General features: G+C 38.1%; 1 protein-coding gene across 5 annotated transcripts in view; it reads right to left on the reverse strand.

Annotated features, from left to right (window-relative positions):
* THSD4 (thrombospondin type 1 domain containing 4) overlaps positions 1-23,358 on the reverse strand; it is a 317,127-nt gene that overhangs the window by 201,669 nt on the left and 92,100 nt on the right. For all 5 annotated transcript variants that reach the window (XR_009742235.1, XM_061447099.1, XM_061447101.1 and 2 more), the window contains one exon: positions 10,290-10,392. Coding sequence is in view for 4 of the 5 variants with exons in the window: in XM_061447099.1 (XP_061303083.1) it covers positions 10,290-10,392 (103 nt within the window). In the remaining variant the exon portion in view is untranslated. The remainder of the gene's footprint in view (positions 1-10,289; positions 10,393-23,358) is intronic.

Here is a 23,358-nt window from a genome sequence, read left to right on the forward strand (position 1 = left end):
ATTATAACAAGAAGGAATATCAACTGTATATAAATGCCAGTCCAACTACTTTTGCTAGCTAAATTGGTAAAACCTTTTTAATCCCCTTCATAACACTCAGCACTTCCAAAATCCTCCATTCAAAACACTAAGAGTATACCAGAAACACAGGAATGCCTATATTTAAATAATGATGTGCAGCACAGGCACCCACATTCATTTTAATAAGTAACCTCATTTTTCTAGTGAACAGTTACACGAATGAGAGTTGTAAACTCTGTGCTCCTTTGAAATACTGGGAGATGAAGTTGGAAATTGCCAATCTGAGGGCCTTTAAAGGAATGCCACATTAAAAAACAGGCTATAATACTTGATCCTTAGGAACTCTCTGTAGTAGTTTATCTTACAACCTCCCATCCCCCCTCCACTCTTAAAGTCTTGCACAGTGACTCCAGACTAAGAATGAGTTTGGCACATCTCAGTACTCAGCTTGAGCCACAGGCACTAACCTTGCAGGCTTTCATTTAATACTACAAAAGAAAAGTCTACTCACTCGTATCCTACAGAAAGATGTTTTCTCAGAATAAGAGAAGCTTAAGCAAATGACTTTTACCTTGTGCTCACCACAAGGTAGAAGTATGGATATTATGGTTTTAGGGATGTACTTCTGTTTGAGCAGCAGTAATTCACAATCATGTCTTAAACTTTCCCACAACTGTGGCTCAGAGAAAGGCACTGGGACAGGCCCTCCAGCAGTGACCCAGGCATCCCTGTAAACTGGTAAGCCTCTAATTATGGCCTCACCTGAGGCAGCTGAGATCTCCTAGTTTGGGAAAAAAATTGCTCATGCTTTAAGTGCCCTACCCCATGCTTAAATGTCAATCACTAGTAAGCCACCTACTATTAAAACAGCAGTAGAAGACTCACCAGGGCCACGAAGAGGTAAAAATCTACTACAGAAATTCAACAAAGATTTTGTTCACTCATTTTCAGAAGAACAAATAATATTAGAGAATATTACAGTGGAAATTATTTTCTTCCAGTTCCAGTCATAAGTGTATTCATTTGCAAGGTATTTCTCAGAGATGCTTCCCACACTATCACGTAATTTATTGATACTGCAGGCGTGAACAGTGATCTGAACCCGTGAGGTCTTCCTGTTGGTAGCAAAGGGAGTCAAGACAAATTTTACCAAAGAAGGCTTAAAAGGATCTATACCATGCACTTCCACACACGCTTTGCAAAAAATCAAATCTTCCTTCAACATTCTACTCTATCCTAACGATCTTCATTACCACACAATCTGGATACAATTTTCTTTCTATATCTGAGTCTGAAAGCCACAACATCTGTCCTTAACTTTCGGCTCCCACCAAAGGAACTAAGAAGTGTGCTTCAAAATAAGGGAATAATTCTCCCTGAGATTTACTCAACTTGCAATTAATGCAACTAGGCAGGCCAGATGCTTTAAAATACAGCAGTAAATATTGGTCACCTGGATAGAGAAGACAATGTCTCTTCTACAGCAAAGCAAGGCTAAATTTATCTAAAATTGAGATAAATTTATATTTAAAATGTAAGATTAGAACAGCTATGGCTTATCAGCTCATCTCCTTTCTCTCACATTCCTGTCTTCCTAAAAATACATTCTGTTTACGCTTTGGAGTGTACTGAATGATAACATTCAATGGAAGAGCTCCCATTTTCCCAAGGGCACTAACAACCCTTTACAATTCTTGAGGCTCATCCAGGTGTACATCTATAAACATCAAAATCTTCTTGCTCTCATCTCTCTTATCCCATTTTCCCCTCCAAATAGCAAGTAGAAAAGTGGGGAAATTGAGGTATGCACAACAAAATAGAAACATGACAACATGCAGTGCATGTAACCTATGACAGGGAAAAGGTTGACTTCATACATCAGAGTATGGTCCCTGCTTCAAATAGCACAGTTAAAAATACATATGCATGATTATTTGAATTGTAACAAACCACAGGATCCCAGGTAAAAGCCAGGCTCTGGTATCACTAACCATCTTACAATTGCAAATCAAAACATGTGTATTGATAAAATTATATGTGAAGAACAACTATTAAGAGGTAAGATGCCATATAGAAGCATTAGGTTTCCATATATATGTATGTAAGCATATTTTTTTATTAAAGCTTTCTATAGAAGTAGTTACATATTTCAGCAATACACAGGATATTTACAATTTCCAGGTCAAGCTCAACACAACAGATGTTCAGGAAGCAGATTCATTGATGAAGTCAAAGAAATGCCTCAGATACTTCAGCACAGCCATACTTTGAAAGCTTTGCAAACTTCCATCTGCTTTCTCTTGTGACTCATTCACAAATCAGGAATAAATAAAAGGGGAGAAAGGGACATAGTATAAATTAACTTCTTGTTCTAATGCATTTAAATGAATTCTAGTCTCATAGATAAACAACAGTTCAAACAGATTTCAGTTCAAAATTGAATAAATTGTCAGTAAGGTGTAAAAAAAATTCACTGCCTCAGTCTAAAGGAAATTAGAGCTCATTTTCCATTAGCATTCAAGAAGAACTGTATGCCTATAGTATGTACTACTACTACTGTATGCGTTAAGCTCCTGTCAGTAATTTTAGGTATATGCTTTAGGATGTCTTGTCTTATACTGATCTGCTACTGCTTCCTGAAACAGCTAGAGATTAAGACTGATCCAATTTAGCAGCCCATCAGATAAAAGAACAGGGCAAGCAAAGCAAACTCTAGCATGCTCCATGTGTCAGTTCACGCAGTGCTTGAAGAAATGAAGCCATCAATTCTCTTAACCTACAAAACAGAACTAAGTTTTCGCTAGATTTTTCCAAATTTATTTCCTAAATCCAAATTATGCTAGAGCATAACCCTGAAGAAAAGTGCATTTGAAATGTACATGTGAACAGCATGTAGAACGGAAATATACCAACATAGTTTTTTAACTCTTATTTTAATTAATAGGCATAGAATTTTGCCTTAAAGGAAAGGCCAACTCCTAGAAGCAATTTTTCTTCCTACACACATACTAAAAATGATTTTAAAAAACCAAGGGGTAATAATCCCTTTGGTGATTTTGTGATGAAATATAAGAATGCTAATTCTGTTATTACCTGAAGTCTGTTATTACCTACATTGTGTTATTGCCTATCCTTAGAGAAGTGTGCATTATTTGAGGTGTAGCTAATCAACAAATACAAACACCATCTACACATTACATTTCAAACTTCTCAAAACTCTGTTGCCTCTTTGATGAATCTGGCTACAGTATTTCACGTATAACAGTAATAACAAAACACAGTCATAGAAAATACAATGCATGCAATTAAAGTACAAGCTTCAAGAACAACTTCCCACAAAATGGAATACAAGGAATCAAGAAGATTTCTAACAACTGGAGGCAAAAGAAAAGAAAAAAAAGGAAAAAAAAAATGGAAAAAGGCAGAGATCTATGGAGATGAGAAATGAAGACTTCAAGCAGCTGCCTCACTGAATATAATACCTTGCAGCTGGATGAACTGCAGCACAGCTGGATTACTTTTGAAATATTGTGTATATACTCGAACATCTGTATGTTCACCAACTAGAACTTACTAAGAGAAAGTACAAATAGAACAGTAAGATTTCTTGTCTTCTAGGTGAAAAAATTAGGTTGTCAAAAGTATTGCACACAAAACTAAGATAGTACCAGTTCAACACAGCATATCCTGAGCCACAAGGAACTGGCAGTTTCAAATCAGGAGAGGCTGAGAGTTCATATGTTACCTTTGCTTCCCAAGGACTGCACTCCTCAAGCCAAAAAATCACAGGCATTCAGGAAACATATACCAGCGCCTACCTTACTAATCTTGCACAAGGATGAACTTTCTAATTACTCTAAATTGAAGTTCCACTTCCAGTTAACTTAAAAAGATGACACAAATGTTATGTTTCCCTGCATGTATCAGACTTTACAATGTCTAGAACAGTTTTATACTAAGATGTGATGAAATCCAACAATGGACACAATGAGTGCTTGCACTAATAACATATGTCACAATTCTAACAGAGTTAAAGCTAACACACTAAACCACTGTAAACAAGTATAATATCTTCAAGGTTGGCCCAGAATATTCATTCATTTGCAACATTACATCCAATGGGCTGCATTTATATCTGGTCCAAAACTTATTTTAAAGTTATTTGTGCATATTTGGTGCTGTATACACATGGCCACATAGAATAAACTTAGAAGCAATATCTAGAAATATGACAAGCTAAATGTTACTTATCCGAATTTTCATATTCATTTAACAGACTTCCAAACACTCCCAGAAACGGATGTCCTGAGGTTTACTAGGTCTGGTGGATGATTTCTGCTCATCAACTGAATGGAAAATACTCCACAAAACATATTATTGGTGAGACTTTAGAACTGAACAAATGGTTCCTCACAAGCTTATATACTGTTGTCTACACAAAGCCGAAGCAAATGAGCAAGAATCTCCCAAACCCTGAAACAACTTCCAGAATTCCAGTTCTTAATGCTGCTTGCACCTCTCAGTACCCCACTAAGGTTTTTAAAAGATCAATTAGGTTTTCTTCCATTTTATAATTACTTAAATCATATTAATCAGAGCTCATTCAGTGTCTTCACTGTCATCAATTACCAGCAGACTGGAGAAGTTTCTTAGCAAATTAGTATCATAAGTTGGCCCCTACATTTTGATCTGTTACGAGAAGCTATTTTGTAATTCAAAAGAGTGAAATCTACTGTTTCAAATCCAGCAACAAAAATCATTAAGTAAATAAACCATAGCAGCCATGCATTAGTCTTCAGTCTCCACCCTAAACCCAAAAGTTAATTCAGTCTAAATCATAAATGCCTCTTACCTGACATTAGGTACTGCAGTTGCAATGATTGCTAGGCACCTGTGAAAGTCATACATTTCATTTTCCCCAGCACTTACTTTTTTTCCCAGCTGTACTGGGAGACATCTACAGCTAGAAGGCAGGTTACTTACAGGGTATTTTAAAACAAAAGTAAACTCGGAAAGGATTTTATAGCAGGCACAGATCTACCTCTACAATGAGTTCTCCTTTGAACATAACACAGGCTTCAGGATGAAGTGCTGACTTTAAAGTAATTTTAGAGAAAAAGAGTACCATGAAGTTCAATGTGAAAGGCACATACAGCAAACACCCTTCCATCCATTCAAAGTTTGGATTCTGATACACTAGAAGCAAACAGAAGCCAGGTGGATTGCCCAACCGCCCTGCAATAAGGCTGGGTGCTGACACCCAGCACCCATCAGTCTCTCTCACTCCAGTTGATTTTGAACCCCTCATTATGGTGCTCATCAGTAGTTAGGTTTGGCAACAATGGCATTGGGAGACCGGGGACCCATTTCCCCCCCCCTACAGAAAATGCAGCAGTGACATTTGTGCCATTTCATTTATGCTACTGCTGCTCTCAGCTACAAGAATTTTTATTCCACTTGAAACTCAGCCTGCCTCGAACCCTGCTCCAAAGACCAATGCGGTGTACAGGCTGTGCACAACTTCTGTCTCTCAGCAATCACACAGAAAAACAGAGCAAAGCTGCAAGAGGAAGCCAGGCCTGGCAAACAGAAGGAATTGGATGAACTCTGCCAAGCCTTCCAGAAATCCCTTTTGCTGCCAGAGTTCACCCTGACCCTGCAGGTCCTGCTCAGGTGAAAGGCCATGCTCACAAGGCCAGCTGCCTGCAAACAGCAGGGAGCAGCGGCCTCTCCGAGGCCATCGGGTTCCAGCCACTCTCTGCCAGCAACAAACTATTTAAACAGCTTTCAAGATCTGAGCATGGCTCTGTTCCTAGAAACTCATCTGGCCTGATACAGTGTTTAAAGCCAGCGACATCTCAACTCTACCAAGTGGAACTAAATCATCTGCGAGTCACCACCATGACGATCCTTTAGCCATGTCTCATTCCTATTATTACCCTTGTTAGCATCCAGTGACCTCTAACACAAGTCAAATAACTCATACATTTGAAACAGCAGGAATTCCCACTATCAATGCGATGCAGGTGAATCAGCGTGTTGTCCTGTAAGTAAACACATTCTCCTGAGAGGGGAGCACTGAAATTAGAGCAGCAAACAGCTTTTGTTTTCAAGCAAAAAACACAAATGTCATCTGGAGGAAATGTTCGATCAAGTCTGCATTTTAGAAAAATTCCCACTACAATTTTGCTCTGAAATAACAAAACTAAAATTTTGAAAAAAGAAAACAATCATTTCCATGAAAATTTTGCATTTCTTTTAATATGAGGGAAGGGAGCAAATCCTCAGTATCTTTTAGGGGCAAATCACACCTGCATTTCAATGCACCAGGCTCTGATTTGCCAAAATCTCTTTCATCCCTTTTTTTTTAAAGGGATGAAAGTTAAATTGCCTCTCAGGAGAAAGTGCTCAGACTTTATGGTATTACTGTGCTTTTAAATTGCTATGTTTAATAGGAAGAAAAAAACCGAGTCCCCAGAGACTATGTTTTCAGCTATTTCAAGTTTTACACACTGGAGATGGAATCACATCTCTGCCTAGACTTCCAAGTCCTCTCCGACGTGGGAAGCAGGCAGAGGCAGTCCTGCTGGTGGCTGCCCTTGCTGGTTGCCCCGCAAGAGCAGCACAGGCCAGGAAAGCTAAAGATCCCTGCAGGACTCTGCATCTAAAGAGAGCAGAGCTCTTGGCACATGTACTGCTCCTATACCTACGTGCCTGGCCCAAACAGAAACCCATGGCTAGGACTGCAATATTAAATACTGGCTACCACAAAGGCCTGGCTGTCTTTATCAAAGAGAACTCAAGGCAAGGGGGTCTGCAGTTGAGCGGGATTTTCTGCAATTGTTGATATGAAAATACTGTATTTCACAATGTATTCTGGATGCACAAGAGTATGATCCTCTATGAGGTAGAGATATTCCTGGAGAGGATTTTATTTCTTCTTTAACTTTACACAGGTTAACCCTGCAGTTATCTCCCTCCTCTCAAAATACGCAGCTATTCTTCACTAAGGGAGACTCCCACTGCCTCACCCATTTCAATGTATCAATAGGTTTTCTCCTTTCAGCAGGTTCTTTTCATACAGCCATTAAAATATCAAACACTTTCGGTTATGAGTTTTTCACCACAATTAAAAATAAATGTTACCTGAAATAAAGAGTTCAAATTACAGAGTTTCAATCATCAGAATGATTAAAACATTGATTCTGCAGCTTTAAACTTCCTTAGAGGTTTTATGGTCATGTCACTGTGATGCTTTCCCTCTATCACAAAGGGATCTTTCCTCTTGAATCCCACCCTTGAAGTCATTATGTGCTATTGATTCTCCAACACAAACTAGAGGTTTTTCATTAAATACTCTGAATTCGTAGGGTTTACAGGCCCTTTAATACAGCTGTTTTAATAAAGACAGAAGTTTGTGTTGGAGCACTAACAGATAAAACAGGGGTTGGAAATGCAGCTGCACCAATCTGAATGAGGAAGAAATAAAAATATGTGTATTTTTAAGAAATAATCATAATTACACTTAACTCACCATCAAGACAGGGCTGTAAATTATGGTTTAGCTGTCCTTATTGATCCAACATAAACAGTAGGAGCAGGCTGTGCTATGCAGGGGAGGAGAAAAAAGAAACGGCTGTGGCATGTTTTAGATCCCCTGAGTCATCTTTGCTGGCACAGGGCAGAGTGAGTCAAAGCTGCTGTGTACGAAGCAAGGAGATGGACATGGGCTCAGCTGGCTCAGAGCTGACTGAGTCTTGTCAACAGCAGTTTAAAAAAGGGATGCATCAAAGATAATACATCGTAAGTCTTTGGGGCCATGTTGTAGGAGAAGTCATGGTGTCCACAGAATACGCTTTCAGCCATTGCTTGCTGAGGTACCAAGCTCTTTTATCTGCCTAAATACATGGTACAAAATGCCAAAGTTGTACAGCTCTGAAACTTGCTTTTGGGCAACTTCACAATGCCAAACATGACTTTAAATACAAGCATGGTATATACCTAATGTTCAAAATTTGAGATAAAGAGGTATAGCTCTGCAAGTCTTCACTATACCCACAACAGATAAAACCAGGACCCACATCAGATAAAATCAGGACTGATGCATCACTACATTAGAAACAAATATTATTAGATCAAGTAGGAGGTAGATATGAACCTACTTGAATCTTCACTGACTCCAGTTGGGCTGTAAAAATAGCTAACATCACCTGTGAATCAAAGCTGCTCATCTAAAGGAACTACCAAGAGGATGCCAGCATGCTAAGCACGCACAGAAATGTCCATTTCTAGGTACAGGAAAAAGGAACTTCACACACTTGCAACACTCCTTGAGTCCCTGGAAAAATAAATGAACTATGACTTCTAATACTGCCTTCAGCACATCTTTGGAAGGATCTTTATTGTTACAAAATAGGCATTTTGCCTTTGTGCAATAAGGCAAGGCACAGAACCTCAAAAGCTGGCTCAGAGAGAGCTGGTCAAACAATGCAGTCCAACAAGGGGCCCCCTCAGTCCCCAAGAGCAATACAATGACAGCAGTACATGCTGGTCTTCCAGCTGACACACCCAGATGCAGCCCTACACACATGCTTTTTACTGCTTTCCATTCAAAACTTAGTGTCAGGCTCTATACTACAAGATAGACATGACACCTCAGCTTATTAACAGTAGCTATAACCCTTTTCTCCTTCTAAACCTATTAGAATGAAGGTAGGGGCAATAAAAATATGAGAACCAGGAAGAATCCAACAATCATGAAATAAACTTTCCTGTTCCTTTTTCAAATCTCTTATTTTGCCTCCCTTTTGGAGCTGAGAGCCCAACGAGTTTTAAAGACTGAAGGAAAGTAAAACGTACACAGAGCACTAATCGCCCCAGAGCACATCACTGATGCTGAAGGTACATGCAAACGTGTAAATCTTGCCACAGTGTCTATTTTAGGACATACAGGGGAAGGCACTGCACTCAAGGTAAAACATAGTACACAGAAGGCTTTATTTGAATTGAAGTCTTCCAGCAAAGAGAAATCCCTGCGAACATTGACTGTAATACATTAAAAACCATGGCATAATGTATTATTTCTACTTAATTGTGTGGCATTGTTTTCTATGTAGCTACTTAAACAGAAGGCAATAAAAGCCATATTCAAGAGACCCTTAGAAAAATACAGGTAAATTCTCTTCCTTGTACTTTGTTGTTAAATTTAGAAATGATAAGTAGATGGGCCTATATCCTGCATTTTAAAATTTAGGAGAGACTGTGTTTCCATTTGGAGGGGAGACATTGCACTGGGAAAGAGCACACAAAGCCTCTTGGTACAGGAGACTGTGGGTAACGAAGTCATCATTGTACTCTTCTACTAGTAATTCACACAAAGTGATAGAATGGCCTCAGAATAATAAAGGTAAGTATGCATATGTATTTCTTTATGCATAAACCCTTTTTGTCTTTGAAGTTGTGTGGAAAACAACTTTCAAAAAAAAGTAAATTTAAAAAAATAAGACAGGAACTACATTCCTCTGAATCCAGAGACACACTTGAAGATCATTTACCTCATAAATAATCATGAATCTCAGCTGAGTTGGGCCCAGCTCTTGTTTACATAAAGAAAACAAAATAAATAGCTATTAACAAAGATGTTTCTGGAGAAAGGTTATGGCCCCCAACTGAGTTTTTATCCTCCAAAGGTTAGGATTCTAGAGGGGTGGCAGACCACTCCTAGTGCTGCCACTGCTATGTGTCCCAGGACAATCAGTTCAACATGCAGCTGGGGAAGTCTGTAACACAGTTATCCCTCCCATAGTCATCATCCCAACTGTCAAACATGCATTAGAAAATACAGATTAGACAGCCAGACAGTCCTGAAATGAAAGCCTAAGGACCATGAGTAACATGCTACACTGGTTTAAATAAAAATTAATCCCATTTACTGAAATGGAGCTATACTGAGGCTTTGTCATTAAAAGTGAATACATTTAAAAAAGAAGACAGTTAACACGTAGTAGCTGAAATACTGTTGCAACAGTATATGGAGCCAATGGTGTATACCAGCCAAAGTAGAATTTACATGCTTTCATCCCTGTAAATACTAGAAATACTGATCTGAGATTATTGACTTGTCTGCTCATGAATAAATGCAGCAGATGAACAGAGAAAAATGAGGAAGATACAGTCAAAGCATGATGGCTTCCACTGGGTAAAAATCACATTTACCTTTCCAAAACACAATCTGTATAATAATACAAAACCAAGTTGTCTTCCCTTACCTTCTGCAAAAGGTTCCCATTCATAAAATCGACCCATAAATGGCTTGTTATTGTACGATGCACACTGCACCTCTCTGATATTTCTGCTGCTTTCAGGACACATCTGTTTAGACAAAAAAAAAGAAGTCACATTAGAATCAACAGCAATGTTATGACTGCTTTCTTACTTATTTACTCTAGAAAGTTAATGAAGGCATTGCCAAATTCTAATCCCAATGAGATTAAAACAGGTAACAAACAAGCAAAAAAGAAAAAAAAATAAGAATTTGTGGAGTTGAAGGAGCAAGAGTTGTACCAAAAAAGGCAATTTTTTATTTAGCTGTCATTTTCGTCAGCAAAAAGATGACATTTCAAGATAAATTCAATAAATTACATCCAAATCATTTCCTGTCCACAATAGCTTCACATTTTTCATTATTAATTTTCTGGGCTCAGATTCAACAGAGTTGAAACACTGAACATACATGCTTCCATAACTTATTAAAAGCTGGCCACACCAGCTTCTTCTCATCCTATGCTTCAATACCATATTACCACTTTTTCTTTTTAATTTCAACATGCTGTTACTACAGTGATGTCCGGGGTTCAGTTGTAACACTCCTTTGTATTTTAAGCTGTGCCTCCAAACGCTCACTTAAGAGTTCTTGAAGCTAAATAGTCAAAACAGCTTCCTATATACAAGCATGTGCACACACACACGTACTGAGGCCGGGCAAGTTTTACAGATAGAAGTAACATCTTTTATTAAGTCAGTTTCAACACAAGCCTTTGGCAGACAAGCCTTGCTTAGATGTGAAGCAGATTCCAAAAGTAAATACAAGTTAAATACTTAATTACTTTGTTCTGCCTGTATCCTCATGCTCTAGCAGTTACAGCAGAACGCTATGCTGTGTGTGGGCACACACAAAGGGGAGAAAGATCTCTAGAAAAGGTGGGGGTTAATTAGAACAATGTCTATCAATGGACAAGCTTTGGTCTCAGATGCATTCTTTTCAGGTAGCCTTTAGATTATCAAAATGGCTATTAAAAACACTATCCAAGAGCAATACAAACACCTGAAGAACCGGGCTAGAACAGCAGAATATTTTTTCCTATAGGAGACATTTCAAGGTAAATCTAGAGGCAACATTATATGAAAGCAGCATGGCTAAATAACTGTTTTTGAAGGGAACAGCAAGAGGATTAGTAAGAACAGCTCTTGTGGCAACTCAGTTCTCTTACATCTGTATAGGGGAAAAGATTGGTTGTCTTTGCAGTAAAAGCCAGCACACCAGAGGTCCCAAAGGAGTCTGCTTTGTATCCACCATCTCTATATGATGACGTTTGTAACTGGATCAGCGAGATGTTAAAGTCAAGATCTTTCAAGTGGGTTATAAACTGTACCAAAGACATGCCTGGGGGAAGGTTCATGGACAACTTTATCTTCTATGAGAATCACAGTAACAAATCTTCTAGAATAAACACTGTTTCTGGCCAAATGGCCATCTGTGCTTTGTACACCCACCCTTTGGAGATCTCCAAGTACATGCAAATATTGTTTCTTCAACAAACCTTCTAACGAAAAAAAAAACAACAACCACAACTAAAAAAAAAGCCTCCTGAAAATAGGACAATGAGCCACCAAACTTCATTGGGAGGGTGGGACCAAAAGTCTTTTTAGTGCCACATGCTGAAAGCAAAGCTCTATTTCCGCAACTGAAATACACATCCTTACGTCTGTGACAGCAATGCAGCAAGGGAAATTCAGCTGCAAGAACCAACCAACCATGGCTAGGAACCTTACATTTGTCATGGAAACCAATTATTGCACATATCCCTAAGGTGAAGGGATGGAACCTGAGCTAGCATAAATTAGGGTCACCACATTAACTTACAGCAGAATGACATCAGTTTGCACCAACAAAGAACGCAGCCTGAAGGGTTTCTTTTTGGAATGTTCTTCCCTTTTTTTTTGGCACACATTTTCTGACAGCCTATTGTGAAGTTTTGTTGTTTCTTGTTTTTCCTTTTCTAAGCCTTGTGCTCGTGTGTACCAGTATTTCTGGCTCATAAACCATTTCCTGTACACCCCGTTCATACCAACTGCAGATAATGTATGAATAAAAAGACCAAGATATTCATTGCTGTTGCCAAAAAATAGTGACACCCGCCCCTTCTAAGATCATTTTTATATAGCTACAATTTCTGTTTTTAAACTTACTGAAAGTTACTCACAGGACAGAGGCCCCATTGCTTTAAAGCAGGACAAAGGGCTGACAAATACACTCAAAATTGTGTGGATCAAGCCAAAATCAGAAGAAAAGGCTAACTCAGTAACATCCCTGCTATTTTAAAAGTCCTAACTCAGTCTTCCTTCCCATATTTCTTTCATTGGATTTTAACTACCAAATAAAGTTATCAGTAAAAATTGGAGAGTGTGACCTACAGATTATGCTCATTTTAAAATGTTCCATGAAAGAGTTACCCACCATGTACAACTAGTCAAACTTGCTACAGTTTATGAATCACCAAGGCTTAAAAAAGTTATACCGTGCTCTATGTTACAGACTAGTTAACATCTATACACTATTTATTACCCCTGCCTAACTCCTTAATGCACAGCTGCATGAAATGACAGTTTTACGCCACCTCCTGCTCAGCCCCCCTGAAAATAAAATCCCGGAGCTCTTTAGAGAAGACCTAAGAGTGCCAGGCACTTTCTCTTGGCCTCTCTTCTTTATGTACTCCTTGAGCATGCAACCTACCTTTACACATTAATTTTATTACTGTCTCTGTCACAAACACATATAGTTTGAATGTAAAACTCCTAAAAGCAACAAGCATTGGTGTGAGAAGATGACAATGCCAAAGAAAGCTCATAGTTACAATGTCTATTAGTTGTACTTCATCTTTTGCTTCCCAGCTCACACACTCAGCTGGCAGACACAGGGAGCTTACCGAGGACAGATCAGGCTGTCCCATAGCACCACATGCAGCAGGTCCCACCTGTGCTTGGCTCACACTCTGTCCGAGGGCCTGCCCATGGCAAATCCCTACACTTTTCCTGGCCCTCTCTCACACAAACAGCAATTTTGCTTTAAAAAGCAGGCATGTTGGCATGTTTACAGATCAAGAATGTTCCTGTGGCTAAGCCAGAGTACTAGGATTTAAACAACCTGGATCTTTCCAAAATCTCCCAGAGGCCTTTGGAATGAACTTTGCTAAAATATTTAGCCTTACTGTGTGATTCCCCCTACGTGATATGAGAGGGCATTAGGATTGTGCTGCCTCGTAGGGACTTGAAAAGTTTTGTTGAAAACAGAATGTTGACTTTATTCATTGCTTTTTTAATCACAGATCCGGAATTGTTTCTTTTTTCCTCAAAAACTTAATTTTCTTTTGTGATTACTTGAACAGTTACCTGAAGTTTTTATAGGGGTGTTGATAAAAAAAACAGGATGGCCCCTTTGGGTGTTTGTAATAAAGAAAAGAACAGAAACAAAATCTCCTTTTTTAACCAGGTGTGTGGAGGCCCGATAGGCAAAACATACACATTGCATCTATGAAGATAAATCTCAGATTCCATCATGTAAAGGCAGATATAAATTATCTAGAAAACTACCCTGTGCTGGGAAATGTTGTTTTGGTTTTTTTTTTTATAATTATTATTTTTTCAGTTGTGCACTATAAAACTAGAAACAGCACCTAGAATCCATAACCTTATATGGGTTTAGATGATGTCTCTCCTAATTAAAACATGCTGCTTGGAAAAAACAATGCTGTAAAGTATTGTCCTGTAAAGCAGGACCTTCGAAGTGACGGACATTTTCTCACCAGGTAAGATGCTTCCAGAGCTTCCACTGCTGCATCTCGATGCAGGTGTTTCAATAAGTATGACAACCTGGCCAACTTCTCTTCCTGTACTTTCAGAACGTGAAATAACAGCAGCAGCACAGCACTGTGTTGATGAGGCATGCAGTGCTTATGACAGAACATTTCAGAAATATCCTTTCGTGGGTTTGGACCTTAAGTCAAATTCTTGAAATGCATCTGTCTGCAGCTGACAGAAACTCTGTACTTCTGAAATAGTAGCTTTATTTATGCCTCAGTTTCATCTGAGACATACAGGTATGAAAATATTCTGAGGACAACAATACAGAGTACTTCTCTTTGCCATGTACCGTTACAACGCTCTTAAAATGAGCTGCTAGTGCAGCTAAGACTGTAAAACAAAGAAACCACCCTATTTGCTTTTTAGCTTTTGGGAAACATTTGAAAAGCACAGGGTTTTAACCAATCTTCAACACCTTGGTTAATTAATGAAGTGCTGGCAAAGCACCAGAAAATTATCAGTCTGCCAGCAGATGCGCACTCACACTGGATGCAAGCCTGCCATTAGCAAAGCTGTTTGAAAGCTGCACTGAGATAATGCACTTCTGGAAATGCGTAAATGGGCCATTTCGATCCTGAAACCACCTCTAAAGGCAATTAAAACATTGACTAAGATTTTTGGCACTGTTTCATTTTTATGACCTACAATCACCAGACAGGCCCTAGAGTCATTCTGGATTCTCCAGACTCAGGCATAATTCACAATTCATATTTTCTCTGTGTACAATACTATATATTAAATTAATTCCAAGTTGTACTAGTTGTACTCCAGTTTTCATTTCCTGCAGTGGTTCTATCTAATCATATTGAACCTTTGACATTCCAAAGGATAAACACATCTCCAAAGAAAATGAATTAAAATACTTGTTTCTGAAACAGTAATCTGAAGATTCTTCTTTCATTTTCAGAACATACTCTTAAAAGCAGCAAGTTCCTGCAATATGCAGACTATATACATTCCAGTTCTTCACACAACAATCCTCCATGTCTGCAGGGAACTTCTGCTCTGAAGTGCCATGTTCCTCCTCAAGCCTATGGAATTTCAGTGTTCACATCTAAAAGCAGAATCTTGAGTCATTCAAATTTTAATCCTTCTGCTACGTTTTTTCTCTTTGCCAAGAACCACAGACACCCCTATCAGTGTTGCTTAGAATCAAAGCAACCTACTTTTGTCTAGCTGAAAACACACTGAAAGACCTCCAGAATTTAAACTACTGGAGATGCTTTTACTCCCCTAAGAGTTCTAACTTTTAAAAACAGCAACAAAACATGAAGATAATAGTCTGCCTACTACAGACAAAAATAAAGTCCACTGAACGTGTCTAGATACCCATGGCACAAAATATCAGGCAGGGGTTTTATTCAAATGGAATTGGTGCTTCTGAAAAACAAAAACATGCAAGAAACGTTAAAACATTACATGTTTAAAATAATGCGAAGGGCAGCTCTGCAGTAAAACCAGCACTAGCCAGCTCTAGTTACAGCCCATGACCACAGACAGTACACTATAAATGTCTGGCTTGAAAATGGAATAAAAATTAACATCTGTGAACGCACTGGTATCTGGACAAGTTTACAGGGAATGAGCACCTGTACTGCTGAAATGTCAGCACTGCCTGAAGCTATGAATTTACACCTACATGTCTGTTGCAATGGAGATTAAGGTTAGTTATGACAATTGTCATAAACTACTAACTTTCATTACTAACCAGAGAGACATTCTGAAGCAATGCTGAGTCTAAGGGAGCAAGTAATACAGGTTTCTTTTTACCCTCACTGCTTTCAAGGGACTGCCTGTCATAGATGGAAAAGACCTTAGAGGTGTGCACAATACAAAATCATTCTATTTCCGCCCACAGCCCATTCAGCTGGGAATGAGATTGTGTTTGGAAAAAGGAAAATGGTCCATGGCAGAGCTGTACAGGGGGGTGCCTGCCTTCCCTGAGGTACGTGCTGTCTACCACTGCCATGGGTCAGGGAATCGCTACCATCTCAGTCTGGAACTTAAGAACCCTTTTTTCAATTAATGATTTCAGCTTTGCACTAAGAAAGTCCTCTGAATTTAACCAGAACAGTCTTTAAAGTGTTACCCAAACCTAATCTTTACTAACTCTTTAATGTATCAAACAAATAAGGCATTAATGCATACCATGGCAAGGGCAACTGTCACTTTCCCTTCCATAACACTTTACAGATGAAAACACCGTATGTCTAATAATGGGGAAGAAAGATCAACCCAACAGATGGAAAAAGAAGTATTTCTGCTTAACTTTACAGGTTTGTGGCTTTTTTTAAATTCTCATTGACAGACCCTTGTGATTGGATTGAAATAACTTATTTTATGTAAGATTTTCAACAACTTGTAAAAGATTCAAGTCCAGTTTTGGTTTTGTTAAATAAAATGTTAGCCACTAACCCATCCCACACAAAGCATCTACACTGATCTAATGTGCATGACTGGAAAAAATTGGCACTGTAAGCTTAGGAGGGGCTCACCAAAAAGCTAAACTAGGAAAATCAACTGTTCCTCAGTAGTACCAAAAATGCGTCAAGGAAATCATCCATTTGTGCTTATTGCTAAGATTTTACAAATGCTATTCCAAAGAAACCAAACCAAATAATCAAACAATAAAACAATCTGAGAAACAATAAGAGGTTTCTAAAAAATCTAAGTTGAAAAATTAGAAAATGGAAGACAAATACTGAAAACAGACCTTGCTGGAACAGACTATCATCTGGTGTAAAGTGATATGCAAGTGTGTTATGGAAGTCAGAGCTATGTCAATTCACACCTGCCAATGATCTAGCCAGTTGACTGTTGCTAGTCTTCTTTTTGATCCAGCAAAAGACCAGATGACTGTCAACCCATTCCAAAGCCTTTTTTTCAAAATGTAGTTACTATTTTACTGTCACAAATTTCTTTTAGTGCCCAGTTCCCTGAGCAAAGTAGTACTTCAGTACTGAGACTGGAGTGCACACAGAATGTTCTTTACATGATCCCAATCAAGCATCAAAAGCTTGGCATTTGCAACAGAAATCATAACTACTTTGTACAACAGCTGTTCTCAGTCTCAGCAGTATCGTTTTTCTATGTAAATAATAAAAAAATCCACAAAATACAAGAATCCCTTCATTCAAATATCTATTTTTAGAAACACGACATAATGCTCAAGGTGCTTAAACTGCACACTATTGCCTCATTTAATGTAAAATCAATGAAAAGTTATTTCCATTTGACACAACCTGGCTCAAAGTCTGAAGAATGCCTTAACATGGAAGCTTTCACCCTCACTGCAGATTCAGTGTCTCATCTGTCTACATTGTTCCAACTATACCTGAAAAATAGAGCACGTTTTAATAGTGTTCCTCAGAAAATGTACGGTTTATGTACTAAAGATATTTTAATATATAAGTAGCATGCTTTATACTAGAAAAATCAGCCACTTGAAAACTCTTTTTGAAAGGCCCCACCAACATCAGCTTTGAAAAACCCTGACACAAACTCATACTTGATGTAACTCTAGTGAAATCAACAGACTTCAAGCAAAGACGATATATCTAGTCCTTGTAGTGTGTAGAAAATGATGTCAATGCAGTAAAACATCTATTTTAGTGTTTCCAGCAGTATTTAAATTTTTAAAAACAATGTTCTTGGAGCAGCTTATTCTTTTTGGGGTGCAGCCTTTATGTCACGAAGGTTTCACTATACTCTTCTATCAGCTTCATCAGTACAAGGAAATAATCCTTTACGAGTTTTCGGTATGAAAGCCTCATCAATTTAAATGGAAATTCAATTGCATGCATTCCATTTAAATGACTGGCCTTTGTGTGGGAGGAAGGACTACCTGAATGATTCTAGCAGAAGGGCTGAAAGCTTAGGAAAGTTTGATTTGTATGACCGTAATATTCCACTTTCTAAAAATTCTTATTACAGCAGCAATCACAATATTCTTAAAGAAAGATTTCTATTCTAACTGACAACCTGTCGCCTGACAAGCCTGCTGTTGCAGGCAACAGAAATGTTTATGCAGTGCTATATGAGGCACAGAAGTTACTACATTTAGGGTGAATTCTGTTAAGTCCATTGAGAGAATGCATTTTGTTCTTTTTCGATTAAAAAAAAATAAAATAATACAAATAGATAAAAACCCTACCTACAAAGTGGAACAATTCGTTTTCCACAAAAAGTGAACAATTATAGATCATCATTAAAGCAGCTTAAAAATAACAGAGTTTGCAGGAGCCAAATGTAACAGAAATTAACAGCATTACTCATGTTTTAGAGCTCTTGTTTCCAACAAAAATGAGGTTCTGATACAACACGCACTGTTCCTGCAATATATTCTTTCTTCCCAGGTCATACTACTTAAAAAAAACCCGGCACCTTTAACTAGTAGATGCATTTAACATATTTTATAATACTTCGGTAGAGCCACAGCTGGTAGCACTGTCCATTTACTTATGAATTTGTCAAACTTCAACTGTTCAAACTCAAACTTTCCACTCCTGGTATCTGTCTTAAGTCTCATGTTTTTGACTGAAGTTTTTCATCCCAAGAAGGAGTCTGAAGGGAGACAAGAGGGGGAAATGCTTTATTTTGTTCCCATGCTTCAAAGATTCTGATAATATTTTTTTATTATTATCTTTTCAAAATAGAAGTGCCTGCTTTATTTAATGAGCAAAATGAAGTCAGCTGAGAAAGTGGGCTTGTGTCAAGAATGCATCCTCTGCCTTTATATGGAAATCTACCCAAATAAAGCCAGGCCACAAGATTCTGAAAAAATGCTGATAATCATACTCTGTACACATTCAGTCAAAACTTGTTAAAGTTCCACAGCTAAACTGCTGGAACAATCTGTTTACAAGAAGTGTGTTCCACATCTGAGGCTAAAAGAGGCTGAGAAGTTTTCCAGGAGCTATAGGTATGCACTCCTGAGGTCTGCATCAGAGGCAGGCACTCCAAATGAAAACTCTCTGCCCTTAATAGCCACTTCAGCCTGTTGCAGGCAGCACGGACAAAGCAAGGAAGAGGCCTAATGCAAATGCCTGTCCTAAAATGCATGGAATACTTTGGAAAACCTTAGGACTTAGGACTGGTATTGAAGACATCAGACTGGATGATCAAGCCAGCTGAAGAAGGTACTGAGAAGAAAAAAAGTGAAACTGGAGAGAAGCTGGGGAACCTAAGTAGAAGAAGGAGAGATAGGAGGCAGAGGAAACTGGGAGAAGAGATGGAAAATATTAAAGTACTAAGAGAGTGAGAAGTGAGACAGCCAGAAAATATAGTGGGACCACTTCTGCAAGAGGGAAGAAGCAGAGACCGGCTGTATTTGGCGGAATGTCAGAAACAGTTGTGAGAAAAACCTTTGAACACCATGGCAAAGCATTTCATTGCCCTGTAGAGCAGTAGGGAGCAAATGCCTTCTACCATTAGCTCAACTGCAGTGGTCTGATGAGTCCTGTGAACAGTGATGGATTGCATGATGGTATTCTGGTTTTGAAGGCTTTTTTGATTTTGTTTTACAACTATGTAAAACATACACAGTAAGTCAGATGACATTAAAAGAATGTTTAACCTCAACTTAGAAGGGATTGTCCATACAATTACTATATAATTTGGCTCTTTCTTTTCCTGCAAGGTCCAATCTCAACTATACGATTACATGCTATTTTTTCCATATGATCTGCAACTCATTCAGTGTGCAGAATGGACTTACTCTGGGGATAATCAGGAATGTTTGGTTAGAAGAGTTATTTACATAATCTGTCTTAGTGACTATAGAAGTTAGTAAGTATACAATGGACATGAAAGTCTGCAATTTGTGGAACTAGCTACTCTACTAGTTTGAGTGGAAAACATCACACATGGTGCAATTTACTTAATCCAGTCCTTTCTCAGTTTGTGACCACTCGGGTCTGACTGAAAACCTCCAAATTTGATTTCCAGTTGAGCTGTGAAATCTAATTAGAGTTTTGACCAATGCAAATTTTGCTTTGCCATTGTTAAGTAATAAATAGATAACGAACACAGGAAGAAAAAAAAGATTAATCTCAATTACTCAACATGAAGCATTAAATTACTGAATGCTTTTTTTAAACCACGTTCTTCCATATCTCAGCTCCCTTTCTTATAATAGAGATTAGATCTTGCTGTCACACAGCAGCTTTGTGAATGTTAAACACTGTAGTAATAGTATCAATGACTAGTCCTAGAGAATCTCATCTTCTGTGAGGAGCATTTTAAGGCAGGGAGCCAAAGGCTGAATAATAAAAATAACAACATTGAGTAGTGTATTACTAATAACTGTTGGTCTATGCAGGGTCCCTGGGGTAAAATAATAAATTATAAGGTAATTAAACAATTTTTCTTAACAGACAAGAGTTACCATAGGATTGCTGACAAACCTCTAGTGCTGAAAGCTCTAAATCTTTGCAGGTTTGACTTTTTCGTGTTAGAGAGTCCTTTTAATGGCACTTTGCTGCTCAAACTGAAACTACGCACCATCACAAAGTATTGTCATCAAAAAGTGACCCAAAGTGAGGTCTAAAACCAGCCGTCAAGATAATTAATATGCTTGCTATCTTTAACAAATGATAATGCAAACAGAAATACAGAAAAAGAAAACAGTACATTGTTTGGCTAGAAAGTTACTGAATGTGAAGCCAAAACCCAAACACAGCTTGCAGAAAAGAGCAGGGGATGTTTCACTGGCTTCTTCCCTCTACAGATCATCCACTGCCTCTCCAACACTGCAGTGACAGATACAAAACATACAGGATTGGCTTTTCCACAAAGAAAAGTCAAGAGTCTGAAGATAAACAGCCTTAGCAACCTATCACTACAAAGAAGCTCTGTTTTATTAATTACACTTGCATGTCTCTATGTGAGCAATATGCTGCAAGCAAAGGTGTCTTTTCTGGACAAACACACAGCACACTTGATGAACATCTGACAGCAAGTGTTTTCTACACCTGCAATTAATGAGAATAGTAAACAAATGTTCCTAAGTACAATGTTTAAAGAAAAAAAAATTGTAAATTAATTGAGGGATTTCCCCTGATCCAAGTTTGTAGACATTTGCAGCTTCCTCTGCATCGAAAACCTGGATGCGATTAAACTAACAGGGGTAAAATGCAATTTTTTTGTTCATTACAGGAGTGTTGAATAATTATGCTCAGAATTTCAAGCAAAGACTTTTGCCAACATGAATTGACAAAAAGAAACAAAGACAAGCTGGAATGCCTTTAAGTATCTCTCACAACACTTGTCTATATTGATAAATGACAACTACTCAAACTTACATTACCCTATTAAGCAAATCTACAATATGCCAGGAATGCAACTGTCTGACTGCAAGTCTGAAGTCACAAGTTTCACTGATCCATTTCTTCTTCAAAGCTTGGCACTGAGTTTATGTCTGAACAACAACCAGGCCACACATCTGTATCACCCTGATCACCCTACAGTCATGGTATAGTGTGGAACAACAAAAACCACTGCATTTCAACAAGCACCCAAATGAAGTTTCCAACTCAACTCCACAGTATTTTGAGTGCTAATGATGCTATTCAGAACTGATGAAGTGATTGGATAACAGGATCTTTTCCCTCTTTCCTCTTCTCCATGACACCAGCTTTTCATTTAGTGTAAGAATAAGAATGGTAACTTCTCAGACAATTCAAATTGCTGTGTGAAGCCTACCATTCACAGTTCACTGGGAAGTTAGGAAACAAACGTTTTAGGCAACTGACAGGCATTTTGGTTCTGATTTTGAGGCACTTAGAAGAAATATTAACATTTTATATCATGTTATTGCTACGCATAAATGAGGGTCTGAATTTTCAGCTGTTCTTAGACACAAATTAACTTCAACCAGTACATGGACTTCTCCAGCTTCACCCTTTAACAGGCTCAAAACTCAAAAAAAAACCTTAGAGAAGAAAAATGCAGGATCGTACACTCTGAAGCTCTACTGCTAACCATACCTTTGGAAATAATACTGTACATTAATAATCAAGAAAATACCTATTGGGAAGTTGACAGAGCCTCTGGAAAATTTAACTCCCAGAATGCTCAAGCTAAACCCAAAACATATTAATGGTGCTAAATGTATACAAATTGTCTAACTCCTATGCTAAACTACGGTAACTGCCTGTCACATATAAACACCAAGAACAAACAAGAGAATTGACTATGATACTTAGGAGCAATGGCATGAACTGCTCCTAATTCAAAAAGGATTTGAAAACTTAGGTTGAACATTACAATGTTATTCAGACATTTTTACAAGAGGAGCGATTTTTTATATGACAGTAACCATGGTTCATTGTCCTGCGTTATATTTATAATGGCTTGAGATATCTCATTTACTGTGAAGTTATGTATGGCACTGCTTCAAAAGCACTACTCTTCTCTATGGAGTAAACATAATGGCAGTCAGCATGGGCCCTCACTTCAGATTTTCCGAATTGATGATGTGAATCCCACTTCTTTCATAACATTTCACTGGGTGAAAGGGCTGGTGCCATTCATTAAAGATCAGAACTCAAACTACAAGCATGTCCCAAAATGCCTCAATTATAAAAGTTTGTTCTGCACGACCCAAGGCAGAGTTAAGATAGTTCATTGACTCACTATGGTGAGGTTGGCATTTCTTGCCATAAAAAATTTAATTCTTCTATGTGTAAACTGAATATTAAAGTTTCTTCCCGTGTCTTTTGGATAATGCCCTTGCACTTTTCGTAGATTTTTGTTACTGATACACACTCAAACTTTACCTTCCTGTGGAATATTTCTGGTTTATTGCCTTAAGGCATTTATCCAAGGCTTATCCAAGGTATAAATATATATATTTATACCACTTTATATATTTATATCCACTTTATTTATACCTTAATAAGTTGTCTTTGGAGAAAGACAAAAATCTCATCATTTCTGTTACAGATCCCACGGGTCATTTCTCCTGACTGGGAGAATACAGGTTATGACTGTAGCCATGTATACACTACAAAATTTTTACCTGCACCTATCCTTTTAGTCTGTTTCTATAGTTCTTGGCATAACAGGGCATTAAATCATGACTCTTGGACTCCTAGATGCTAGATTTATTGAACAAAGCAATTGACTTTTCAGTTAAAATCCATAAGCCTCTAGACATCAACTTTTTTCTGAATTGTGTGATTCTGGCCTTAATAAACA

Source organism: Pezoporus flaviventris, unplaced genomic scaffold (genome assembly GCF_033815535.1).
Source record: "Pezoporus flaviventris isolate CSIRO_AGI_PZ_B2104156 unplaced genomic scaffold, CSIRO_AGI_Pfla_v1 ptg000006l, whole genome shotgun sequence".
NCBI lineage: Eukaryota > Metazoa > Chordata > Aves > Psittaciformes > Psittacidae > Pezoporus > Pezoporus flaviventris.